This window comes from Ischnura elegans, chromosome 9 (assembly GCF_921293095.1).
Source record: "Ischnura elegans chromosome 9, ioIscEleg1.1, whole genome shotgun sequence".
Classification (NCBI taxonomy): Eukaryota; Metazoa; Arthropoda; class Insecta; order Odonata; family Coenagrionidae; genus Ischnura; species Ischnura elegans.
In genome coordinates this window covers 70,309,000-70,322,729 of record NC_060254.1, presented here as the reverse complement: position 1 = coordinate 70,322,729, position 13,730 = coordinate 70,309,000, and the positions used below count along the sequence as shown (strand labels likewise).

General features: G+C 37.3%; 1 protein-coding gene across 1 annotated transcript; it reads left to right on the top strand.

Moving 5' to 3' along the window:
- Positions 1-6,373: 6,373 nt before the first annotated feature.
- On the top strand, positions 6,374-11,467 carry LOC124165756 (replication factor C subunit 4). Its single transcript, XM_046543244.1, has 8 exons — positions 6,374-6,586; positions 6,660-6,836; positions 7,099-7,197; positions 7,476-7,672; positions 8,786-8,979; positions 10,766-10,879; positions 10,989-11,072; positions 11,182-11,467. Exons 1-8 carry the CDS (start codon positions 6,465-6,467, stop codon positions 11,263-11,265), a joined length of 1,071 nt encoding a protein of 356 aa, XP_046399200.1. The 5' UTR covers positions 6,374-6,464; the 3' UTR covers positions 11,266-11,467.
- Positions 11,468-13,730: the final 2,263 nt, after the last annotated feature.

The window sequence follows — 13,730 nt, the reverse complement described above, 5'->3', positions numbered from 1 at the left end:
CATCGAGCTAGAAATCCTATAAATTAAAAAAGAAACTTTTTGGATTGCTGAACCCCTGAGGACGATGGGCGAGTTGAATATCGAAACGTCTGAAGGAGAAATAGAGGAACTTAGCCGGTGCGAAACCCGAGAAATCTTCACTGCCACTGTTTGCCGAGATAAAAAAAAAGATTAAATTACCTATGATATGCTTTAAAATAGGGTAGGTGCTATTTATTTAATTGTTTAAATTAATTGTTTTGTTTAATTTTATGCTTTAAGGTATTGATTGCGATTCGTTACCCACCATTAGTGTATTCATAATATACTAATTATTTGGTTTTAGAAATACCGGTTTAGACGAATGACAATAGTCAATTTTAACCTCACTTGCAAAAGGCCAGACTGGCGCCCATGCGATGCCACTCCACGTGACGTCACAGGGACCCAGTTCCTATACGAGTAGATAGGAGTTTTACATCGTCTGAGATTACCAATGCATGCATGAGGCACAGAGCTCAGGGAAACGTCTTAATAATCACCTATTAAAACTGGCTAAGGTCGGAAAGTTTTCTTCGTTTGATAAGGTATTAATAATCCTTATTTAAGCCAAGCGCTACCAGCTAGCAGGGTACTCAGCTACCCGCTAGCATCCTGCGTCGTATCAGCCTTCTAAGCCTCGCCCCAAGGTCACCTAATTTGCGGCAGGGGGAACCAGAACGACGCGTCGTCACACAGAGTTTTCCCAGCATTCATACTTAGCCGTCGCGTTTTCGCGCGCTTGAAAATTTTCACTTTTCGTTTAATCGCGAAAAATAGATGTCGTCATTTAAAAATCTAAAAGCGTAAAATACGTACTCCAGGAGTAATAATCTTTCGATTTAAGTAATTAAAAAATAATAGGAAACCACCCTATTGCTGGTGGTGGTGGTATTAGTGACCGTGAAAAGTGGCTGGAGTTATATGAAGGAGAGGGTATCATTCTTTTCAACTGGGTTAAATTAAAGAGTTTTAATAGAATATTCAAGTTGACGCCCCTAAATTACGAGAATCTTCGTCATCCGTCCGAAACACTTGATAATAAAAATGAGGAAAATTATCGCCATCTGTACGGAGCATTTAAACCAGAAAATTACCCCTTCATATCACAGAGGACCATTTCACTCCTCCCACGTAGCTGTGTGTTTCCGACTAATTTCATTCCAGAACTTCTTCCGACCCGCATAACTTATCAGAATCATGCCAGCTTCTTACCCCGCACCCGCTTAGGCCATATTTTCTCTCTGCCATAACACATCAACTTCTGCTTATCTCGAATGGGTGCCCTTTCCGCTCCTGTTTCCTCTATCCTTTTCCTTCCAGCCTGGGGGCATGGCAAAGATTCTAGTTTGGACGCTGTCATTTCCCCTGTGAAAGGAGAATGGAGGCAGAGATATGGGCAACTGTTAGATGAAAATTACACGGCTCCTCACTCCCATTGAAGGAATGAAGGAGTCTGTAGAGTCTTAAGTTTTTGCTTTGCAAGTTTTATTATCAAAATCAGAAAAATTATCAAAGTTCAGAACAAGAAGCGCTATTTCAATCAAAATGGGCTCGTTCGCTAACATCTTTATTGGTAATTTATATAGACGAAGAAATAAAAAAAGTAGCCGCGTCTACCTTTTCCGGGAGAACTCTCAATGATAAGATGGCTTGGCTCGAGGGCCTTCAAGTGATGTTATTCACAAATTTTGTTTACGACAATTTATGCGAGCCTAAATTGGAAATATTCTAGTCTGATTTTCAGTGGTTTCTTAAACATTAGTGGAATTTAAATAACTACGAGACTAAATTGTATGTGTTCAATTATTTCTTAAAAATTAGTAAAGTATATAATAAATATAGTGTTTATGACACTGACATCAGCCCATTCGATCATTCTGAGGTCCTATTCAACGAAACTTGTTACTTTTTAAGCCAAATAAAACTCCTATTTAAATCCCTCTTACTGCTCAAGAAGTGATTATATCGTATGAAGGACGGCAAAAAAACCATTTGAAATCGTATAAAACCTTTAGAAATTTCAAATACATATACGACTGTGTACCGAAGAACTCGATGAAAAAAGAAACTTCATAGCGTATGTTAATGTTGATCGTTCGACTTAACCTGCAGTGTGTACCGTGGTGACTTTAAGAAAATTCCTGTGGAATCTAACATAATATTCCTCATTGTTATCATAACTCTAGATTCCTTGAGACGTGGCTCAAAATGCTCCTGTGAATTATTATTACTTTTGAAATTTGACACCTCTCATAGTTTGAGCAATGCCGTATAAAATAGTACTCTGAGGTTTTCTCGCTTTTTTGCATACTACAAATTAACCGCTATCAGAACACATTGTGTCTTATTCATAACAGGCCTGTGCCAACTGCCGAAAAATGGTGGAGCGCAAAACATAATTCTTCGGGGTTAGCTTTGTGATATTTATTTTTAATGAATTAAGAAAATAGCTCTCCAGTTATTCATCAGCCTAAATTCTGTTATTTTATGTCATTTTTAAGTCACGTCACGTCTATTGCCGTACGCAGGCGACATTAGCCTGCTCTTCAAAAGAAGTGTCACAGCTTCAAAGAACAGTGTGCTTATATTCTCTATAAACTACGCAAATAGTTTGGCCACCTCCGAGTAATATCTCTGCCGGAATTCGGCCTATATTTTTGGCCGGAATTTGTGCCTATAGACTCGCATGTTTCCAGCTCTCTCGCCATTAATTTCATCCTAATCTAAATTAACTGCCTGAGTTAACATGGCTTCGGTTTCGTTTAGATCAACTACGCTTCACCATCTATTACAAATTCAAATGTATTCTTACTATTAATATTAGACGCTAAAATGCTACTGTACTTTCTCTCGGCTTTCTGTCCTTATAACTTTTTCATTTGGCGATCCCTTATTTCAAAAAAGCAATAGTTTGCGTCTTGATTCGTTTTTTATTTATTTTACAACATTTTTCTCGTAAAAAGCAGTCCTTTTCTGAATGATTAGCTCGCTAACATATTGAAAACTCCCTTTTCGGACATCTAGCATTGATATGACCCTTTTCGTTACATGAAAAATACACTATATCTTCTTTGTAATTCATTTTACCGCGTCGATAATCTGCAGCGAAAGATACTGTGCTTTTATCAATCTCCGTCTTCAAATTCGCTTCTTCCATCTGTAGTCGTGCACATAGGTCCTCCATTTTTTCTTCACTTCGACACATAGTAACTCACAGAAATTTAATTCACAAGAGCGAACAACTCACCAATAGATTGAACTGTGAACTGAGATTGTGTGTCTGCCTGGAGCGTCGTGGTCAGGGCAGTGTGATGATCGCGCATGCAATATTCAGTCACCGGTGCAGGTGTCGCGTCTGGTTGCCTCGGCTATTAGGCTACATATAATCCAATGCCCCGGAACGATTCTGAGCAACCCAAAGTGGAAGACGCGATTGCGGGGCTCAGGCGACTAGTTTCGATGGAAAGTCTGGTTGCCTCGGCTAATAGGACTCATTTGATTCTATGCCCTACGACTGACAAGTTCCACCCGACGCGCCACCGGTGGCGCGTCTGATTGCCTCGGCTAATAGGGGCCAAACTCGGAAGAATCGCTGCCGACCCCATTATTACACTGTTGCATCACGGTGGTCTTATGGACCAGCACGCATATTCTGGAACCCGCTAACGATTCGTACTTTCTACTAATGGACACGTTAACTGCACTTTAAGGCACTCACTTTACAGGCATATTCCAAAACTCACTAACGTGAGGAAAGCCGTTACCGATACCGTTATTGGCGCTTTAAGCGAAAAATTGCATTCTGGAACTGGCATTAGCAAATAGTCTTAAAGCAGGGAACTTTAAGGGGCTATTTATCATATAGTGCATATTTTCCTCGCTTCGAGTGCAAAAACGTAAGCGTTATTGGAGCTAATTATCACAAAAAAACTGATATTACTGGTACGTGGAACAGACCTCTGGACAAAATTTTAATTTGCCTTCAAATATGTTCTAAAAAATCAATAAGGATAAATATATACGTAAAACGTTAATTATATGTAATAATTTTCCATGGAATGTTTTTTAATCGCAAGAAAAGGAAGCTTTTCTCAACAGCAGGCACTCCCACCTCAATACGTATTTCCATTGGCTGACGGAAATATGACGTCAGCTCATGCAACCATGCGGCGGTCCCATGAAATTCATGGGGGATCGGCGGATTTGCAAGATCTTCAGCACGGATCGGCACTTCGTTAGCGTGTCACTTTGCGAAGTGTACATAATATCGCCGTGACGTGCTTTTCCGAAGAGTGAAAAAGTTACTACGGATATTATTTTGCTTCTGTGGGCATCATGGATCCTGGTTTCGATAAGGGAGACGCGAGAAACTAGCCTAAAATTTCAACTGCCTCAATGTTTACATTCATAAGTAGAAATAGTAACTACATAAATTCTGAGACCCGGGGAGTGAAGATGGCTAGGTGAGTATATCGCCACGATTGGAAATTGATTTTCTTAGGGTATTAGTTGATCTTAACGTTTCTAAATCCTTTTTTCACATAGAAGAATAGACGAGAAGAAGAAGACGAGAAGAATACCGCGATGATGCTATAGGTTACGTGCAAGTTAAGCGTGATAAAAATGAATGCATCGTCCGTGCTCGTATTCGTAGGTTCGATCGAAGGCCTATGTTGTTGAAACCCGTCTTTTGGAGGAGAGCGGCGAAAGCGAAGTTGTGACTCTTTCGTGTAAGGATTGCATAGCCAGTTTGGGTACGTAAGACTTCACTCTTAAGTGGTATTGTATCTTTTTTATTTTTTATTTATTTGGTTTTGAAAGCATATATTCGAGTTACTCTAACGTTGTAAACTCCAGTCTTTCCCTAGTTTCAAGAGTGAATTACTTCAGTTAATGATATTAGAGTTTTCTTAGAAAGTACCAATAAATCAAGAAACTGAAATTCGCCGGCACTTTTTCATCCGAACAGTTCGTCGTTCACCGTCTTGGGGGACCGTGTGAAAATACTTATTTGAGGCATTTCCACTAGTATTACTGCACATAGGCACAATGCATTACTTATAGCTGCACTTCGACAAATCGACAAATTACGTACGACAACAAAAACGGCGTAATATCCACAATATCACTAATTCTTTACCTCCTCTGCAGTAATGCGCACGGACGCCAACAACACTATTGCATGAGCTGACGTCATTCAAGATGGCTGTGGTGCGAATTACGTTCTTCTTGCATGGCAAGTGACAGCTATTTCAAATGCTCGAAATAAAAGAATGCAAGATTATACGGCCAAAGTGTTACACCACTTAGCTTAATATTTACACGTACTTTTCAGAAAGGTCTTTATCTTGATAGGTGTCCAGAGGTCCAGAATTTACTCTGTATACATACTGTGACTTGCATGTTATCTCTCAAGGGCTAAAAACCAATGGGGAACATGCACGCTTTTTAAAAGTACTAGAATAAGAAGATTCCTACCTCAAATGTGCTCGCCGAAATTTTCGCGGATGAATTATGTTTTTAGCTGAGTTTTGAGTCTATAAAAAATAATCTTCATCGACTGCTTAATATTGGCCGGAGCGTCCTTCCTCTCAGAGAAAATTGGGTACCATTAACAAGTATCATTTGTGTGTACCATATATAAATAAAATCTTTTAAAAATGTCATATTTTTTAATATATGGTAAAAAGTTATTCCTAATTGTAACTGTTACTGGAATAAAAAAAATTCGGAAGATGTTGGATGAGGGGGTGGGGATTATATTTGAAAATCATGTGTGAGTATACGTTGCGGTACCTAAAATTTTATAAATTGAGAACTGATACGGACCATGTATTCGATATTGATGCATAAAAGAAAAACAAATGCGCGTTTAAAACTAATATTTTACTTGCTAAAATTGTCCTATTATCCTTATCAGTCTCGTGCTTGGGCGTTTAAAAATTTTAGTTTATTAAATATTAATAATATAATTATCATGTTTGATTATAATTCCAAGATAAAAACCTACAATATAATTTTGGAATGCTCTTGCGGGACAAAATGCATGTGAATGGTTCCCTTTTTGTATTTATTGGTGTACCGTATGTTTCGTGTATTCGGTTTATGTCTGCATTGTTTGCTCGTCACGCTTTACAAGCTGAACAAAATTAAGGTTCAAATTTCTTCTTTAATATAAAAATATCATGCGTTGAATCTGTTAATTGGGCGCATTTATCGAGAAAATGTTTATACACCAAGGACTCACTGTGACTCAAATTTGAACCTTGTGCGTGAATCTTGGGCATAGCGACCGTCATTTGTTTACTCTTTTGTAATTGGCTCGCGCGAGCAAATAATTCCCTCGATTCCCTCCGTTTCGGCGGCTCATTTCAGCACTAGTAATTTCAAAGTGTTTTCATTTTATTTTGCTGTTTTTAGGCGTCTATTTCAGTAATTACAGAATGCAAAGCTTTTTGAAAACTGGAAAATTGGGTCCTAGTGATGACAGTGGTCATTCAAAGGCTACTACGTCTTCGACGCAAGTGAAAAAGAAATCTGTGGTGGTACCATGGGTTGAAAAATAGTAAGTATTCTTGATGAGTAATAATTATTGCTCTGAGATTCGGCAATATAAATTGTAACTTGTGTTCTCTTAGCCGACCGAAAACAATAGAAGACGTGGTGGAACAAAACGAAGTAGTGTCAGTCTTGAGGCAAACAATCGTTGGTGGTGACTTCCCTAATCTACTCTTCTATGGTCCTCCTGGTACTGGTAAAACCAGCACGATTCTCGCAGCTTGTAGACAGCTCTTTGGTGATGCTTATAAAAGCAGGTAATACGCCCACGCAGTCTTTTGCAGTTAACCATATGTACAGTTGTATATTTGTGATTTCTTGTTTTATGTTCATGGACCTTGTATGTAAAGGCATTTTCATTTTATCTAAATTTTCTTTTAGTTTACAAGGGATTATTGTACAGTAGTGTCCGCCTCTATTTTGTTTGAGTACATTGGTATTGATAAGGTATTCATAATTTATGTGGACGTAGGTGTTATTTAGTTTGTTATCGTTGATATTTTGTTTCCGATTTTTCAGAATACTTGAGTTAAATGCATCGGATGAGAGAGGCATTCAGGTTATTCGAGAAAAGGTGAAGAATTTCGCGCAATTGACTGCAAGTGCTTTCCGACCCGAGTAAGTATTACCATATTTCCCAGTGAGTCAAACTTGAGGCATGACTGGAAGGTCATCTTTGACAGAATGTATGCTTATTCAATCATTGACATTTTGATTTACCACAAGCTCTGGCCCTTCGCTTTCTTCAATCTCATTCTACATCGACTTCCTCTGAAGTATGACATATTATGCTGAATGGAACTAAAGCCTTCAATTTACAATCTTCGGAATTCTTTCAATAATAGGAATATCATTAACAAAAACTGGTAAAACTCTCCTAATTTTTCTTCTTTCAGTGGAAAACCATGCCCACCGTTCAAGGTTATCATTCTTGACGAAGCAGATTCTATGACCCATGCAGCCCAAGCAGCATTGAGGCGAATGATGGAAAAAGAAACTCGTTCTACACGTTTCTGCCTTATTTGCAACTATGTGTCTAGAATCATAGATCCTCTCACGTCAAGGTGCTCAAAGTTCCGCTTCAGACCTCTGGGTAAGTGCACACCATGGTGTTCAGCTTTGGCAAATGCCAGAAATTTACTTACTGCCTTGGTGTTGTCAAACTTTTCTTGTGAAAAAAATACCTTGATATTTTCCTCTATCATAAAGTATTTTGCCTGATGGCAGTTGTTTTTTTTATATGGGTCCTACATTTATTTCTTTCTCGAGCTATGTTGGTTACGTAGCTTGAAAGAGAAGTAAATGGTCATGCTTATTTTTCCACTGTCTTCCTATCCTTGTCCTCCACAAATTCCCTTGCACTGATTCACGTTCCACTGTGAGGCATCACATTCAGCGTGGTAGCTGACAATGTCATGGATTATCCTCAATCCCCTCCTAATCAGTTGGTGTATTATCTCGGCACCGGGCCTGAAATGCCCTTGGCCACCCAAGACTCACCTGTTTTCAGTGACTAACAAGAGCGGCTATGTACATTTGGCAATGTTGAGCTCGCTCCTGCTCTATCAGTACTCATCTCCCCCCATCAGCGAAGCCTTACGAAAGTGTATGGGATCTCACAAAAGCTCACCCACAAACATAAAGTGAACACATATAGCAGGAGCTTGGTTGGAAAATTTCTGCTTTGAAAAAAGATACAAGATGGTTTTTAGTGAGTTTTGCAACTATTTTTTAAATCGATGATTGAAAAAGACTCAGGATGACTAAATATTTGGAAGCACTTGTGACTTAATCTCTTCATTGAATTACCAGAAAGCTTATTAATTAATATTGTGTGGATGCTGTATATGTAAAGTCTGTTTGCTGTTTGACCTAAATAATATAAATTTTCGTTATGTTATACCAAAATTCAGATATCAGTTGTAATGTTACTGACTTGCCTTGTTGTGTATGTACATACCACCAACTTGCCTTGTGCTTTGAAATTTTTTTCCTGTTTTGATCAGGTTTAAAAAATTTATTTTAATTTTCTCATTTTCAGTGAGGATTACTTTTTGATCTGTTTTCTGACCATTTATGTAATCCTATCATTGATCATTTCATTGGGAACAGTTAGTTTGTATCTTAAATATTACCCTAGATCTAATTGACATGACTAGTGGTGTTAGTCATGCATGTTGTCACATTCGTTTTGTCTTTTATTCAGGTGTAGACAAGATGCAATTGAAACTGGAGGAGGTTTGCAAAGGTGAAGGAGTGAAGTGTGAGACAGAAGTTCTTGAGAAATTGGTTGCCCTCTCTGGTGGTGACATGCGGCGAGCTCTTACATGTTTGCAGTCGTGTGCTCCACTAAGGGCTGAGAAGAATGTTTTGCTGGAAGATGTGTATGAAATAATGGGGGTAAGATATGTGTGAAATATAATAATTTTATGTACCATTATTAGGCAGACTATATTCTGGTGATGATGTATGAAACATGTGTAATGATGCACATTCATAAACATCAAAACCTGGGATATGGAAATAGATTCATTTAAAAACTGGTGGGAAATTACATTAACTGTCTAAAGGCCTGGTTACACGGTAGATTAACACGTACAAGTTAATGTACGTTTGCGTGAATGATTTTGGTGGACCGGAACGGAACATGTACGAATGCTTGAACCAAATTAGAACAGGTTCTATTTTCCGTTCATGCATTCACACAAGTTGGGTGGTTACACGGTACATTTTCGTGTTCATTCACGCGTTCATACATTTAGACATTAACCCGTACATGTTAATGTATCGTGTAACCAGGCCTTAAGCATTTGTAATTCCTGATAATTTAGGTTTATTTAAGAAGACCAATTTTTTTAGCTTCTTTCATTGCATTTTTGTTGAAGAGTTTCAAATTCAAAGCTATCAGTCTATTTATGTTGAATTTCTTCTTATGCCTTAAGGCCAGAAATTATGGGAAGAACATATGGGGTGGCTCCTCCTCAGTTATTCCTATTTACACTAAAAACTGGATCAGAAATTAAAAGGCTCCGAGTCAAGAGCCTAACCCAAAAAAATTTGGGTTAGGCTTATATATTATATAAAGGCTTATATATTATAAAAAAATTATACATATTAGTATATAAACACATATTAGTATTTTCTCCCCATAGTTTGATTTATATTTTGTTTTGGTACTTGTGAGCCATTAGTGCCTTGGGAAATTCTGTACAATCTGATCTGAATATGGGTATTAGTTGTTTCTCTTTCATTGTATGTTATTCATCATGTGGCCCATTTCATATGCATAATTTCGAAGTTGGCTTTAACAGCGAGGGAAGTTTTTATACCAATTTTCCTCCTGGAATTTGCTATTGATTTTGCAAGATAATTTATTGGATAAAATTCTATAATTTTACACTTTCCTAGGAAATTTATTACAGTAAAACCTCTTTACATCGTAATGGAGGGGACCAAAATTTGGCAATTTGGTGTATAGAGGTTCACTATAGAGAGGGTTAAGTGATAGGCACCATTTTTTCATATCCTTTGGAGATGAAAAGCACTAATCTCTTTCAAACCATCATATCTATGTATTTAAACAAACGTGCATGAATTATTGAACATATATTTATTATTTAACAATTACAGAAAGCGAGTGCTATCACATGATTTGAGAGAAAAGGATGTGATCTACCTTAATTCAACAGTCACTTAAAATGATTAGGATAGTTGGATACCTCTTTTCTTATTTGCTGTTAGGCATGTTCTCATATGGAACAAAATGACCACAACTAATGATTAACATGAAAATTACAACATAATAAAGGTCTATAAGAAAATAAAAATAAGGGGGAAACACTTATTGCTGAATATGTCATTCCATGTACGTAATCACGGCTGTATTAATGGTCTCTAGTTGTCTCGGTACGATTTGCAGAGGTAGTTAGGCCGTCCCGGGGGTGTCTCGGTACGATTTGCGGAGGTAGTTAGGCCGTCCCGGGGGTGTCTCCTTGGTATGATAAGTGGAGGTTTTACGAGATAAAGAGGTTCACTACAAAGAGGTTTGCCCATAAATTTACATGTAAATCTGACGGGACCGTAGGGGTGGTATGAAGTATAGAGGTTTATGATGTAAAGAGGTTCACTACATAGAGGTTTTACTGTATTTGGATTTGTTTCTAATTTTTGAAATTGGTTTTTTAAGGTGGTGCCTGATGAGTGGGTTGATGGGATATTGACTGTCTGTAAAACACATGTGTATGATAATGTGCAGGAATATGTTGAGAAGCTGATTCTTGAGGCATATGCTGGCTCACAGGTAATTTTAATTTTGTATTTCATCTTTTTCTCACCTCTCTGATGGTTTCATGTATATATTATTTATATATTTTGTGGAACATTCCTGATTCATTTAATGTCGCACGTAGGTTCTTGAGCAGCTGAATGAAAAAGTGATATTCTCTGATCACCTGAATAGGATGCAGAAAGTTGTCATATGTGAGAAAATTGCTGTAAGTGTTCTAAATTCATGGTCAAGTTGTTAAGTATATTTATTATTTTTGGTTCAATTGGCAATGGTTTTTTCATCTGTCACCTGTAATATTATTTGTATTTTGGCAGATCTGTCTCATGAGACTTCAGGATGGAGCTGATGAGTACCTACAGCTTATGGATGCTTGTGGAACTATCATGACAACAATATGAACTCGGCCCATTTAAAGTGAATGTGAAAGGAGTGCAAGTTTTATGTTTCAAAATGTGTCTACCCATCTAACTTATTTAAATATTCCCAGCTCCTTTTGCATCTTAACCCATTATGGGTGAGTTAATGAGAAAGTGGATGCATAATTTTTCATCCGGTTGGAAGTGTTTGTATCTTTTTAAAACAAATATTTTTTTTCAGAAATTGTGTTGTCTTTTTCTTCGTGCCTTCCACTTTCATGTACACCTCAGTGTGTTCCCTAGAGAAAGTCTAATCTTATTTCTATAGGGTGAAATCTTTATGCCTCAACCATGCTTAGGGAAATACAAGAGCCTTTAGAGTTTTATTTTCTCCTCTTTATGGAGCTTTCTGGTGTTAACAAATCACATGACTGTGTACTCTTTGATCATGTGTGAGGCCAACTTGGATTATATTATTAGAGGCCTCTTTTACTGTACGTTTTGGTGGTAAACCAAAGGTTAGTGAAGGGATAGGCAACCTACTAAGTTGGTCTCCCTCATGACCTAAGAGCACACAGCCATGGTGGTGTAGGGGGTAGTGTAGCATGCTATGTATTGCTCAGACGTTTTAACTTTTCAAGCCTTTTTGATGGATGATAGGGTCCTCCACACACCTTGTGGACCTTTATGGTCACAAAAACTTTTCAGATCTGATCATGAGGCCCAGAGGATGAACCTTGATATCTTGAGTGCTTATCTATTTGTTGACATTTAAATTCCTACCTTGCCTTTTGGAAAGTTGACAGCAGCTCCAGCTCGTTGTCTTACTGCGCTGACATATATGATTGAGTTTCCCTGGTACAAGAAAGCTGCAGTTTGAAAATTCCTGGTTGTATGAGAACATTACATGTACAAAATTTTTGTTGACTGACTTGAAGTAGTTCTGGAGCTGTCTGCATTTTTGCCAATAATTATTAGTGCTAATTAATTTTTTTTAGTTATTTATTAGTGCTATACATTTTTTTCCACCAATGCTATAATATGCATTTAAAAATTGTAATTTTTGTATATTTGTTAAGAGGTTGTAATTTAATTGGACATGATCACATTTAAAACCACTAAAAATATTTATGATCAGTGAAGTTCTTGTTATAAAATATCTGGAAAATTGTGAAAATATGTAACCCGGAAAGATTGATAAGTTTCAGTATTAATGGCCACATTGCATTATGCTGCTGACTCAAAATTTCCAGAGAATACAAACTTGAACCGACTATGTACTAGAAGTGTGTTGCTCCACAGAATGAAGAGAATAATAATAATTTATTTGTCCAAAGATCTACAAAAAAGATATAAGACACATAAAAAAATTGGGAGGAGATTCATACAAATTAGTAGTTCACAAACATCAAGATGAAATGTAATGTTCAAAGTATATATTAAAGTCACATATAATATATATGAAGAAGACACTTCTCATGTTCACTATAAGTTTTCTTTAAATATTCGCCACAACAAATGCTCTATGGACTATGAAAAGAAAGCAATGCTATTACACAGGATGTACAGTGACTGGGAGAATCTGGAATAGGGTGGTGTCCTATTTTTTTTCATTGTCTAAATCGAAAGATCATTACTCCTGGAGAGCGTATTTCAAGCTTTTCGATTTTCTATTATTCGCGATGGTATCTATTAGCCGCGATTGTATAAATGAAAAGGGGAAATTTTAAAGTGCCTGAAAACGGCTAAGTATGAATGCTGGGAAAAGCCCGATTGGCGTCATTCTGGTTCCGGCTGCCACCAAGTGAGCTGCCACCTTGGAGCGAGGCTATGAGTGCTGCTACGATGAAGGCTGCTAGCAGGTAGCACTTGGCTTAAATAAGGATTGTTAATACCATATCAAACGAAGGAAACTTTCTGACCTTAGCCAATTTTAATAGATGATTATTAAGAGATGTTTCCCTAAGCTCTGTGCCACATGCATAATTGGTAATCTCAGATGATGTAAAACTCCTGACTATGCATCTAGCATCTTAAGTCCTTGTGACGTCACGTGGAGTGGCATTGCATGGCCACCAATCTGGCCTTTTTCAAATGAGGTTAAAATTGACCATTAACATTCGTGTAAACTGTGATTTCTAAAACCAAATAATTTGTATTATATGAATACACTAATGGTGGGTAACGAATCACAATGAATGCTGTTCGTTTTCTTTGATGAAGGAAACTACCCTATTAAGTGTGACATTGTAGTCCCTGGAATTATGCATGGATTATTAATTAACTTTTGATTTGACCTGGAATTTCAAAATCGATTATTTCATATTCATTTCATGCAAAAAATGTTGAGTTCAACACCCATTTTCTGGCCTTATTTTATGTATGCATTTACTTTACTATTGGGTGTTTTACAATTCTTATCTATCGCGATAACAACGTAAGATTAACCAGGATATTTCCCTGGGAAACCTAGAATTATGCATGAATTTTTCTGCTTTGATTGGCTG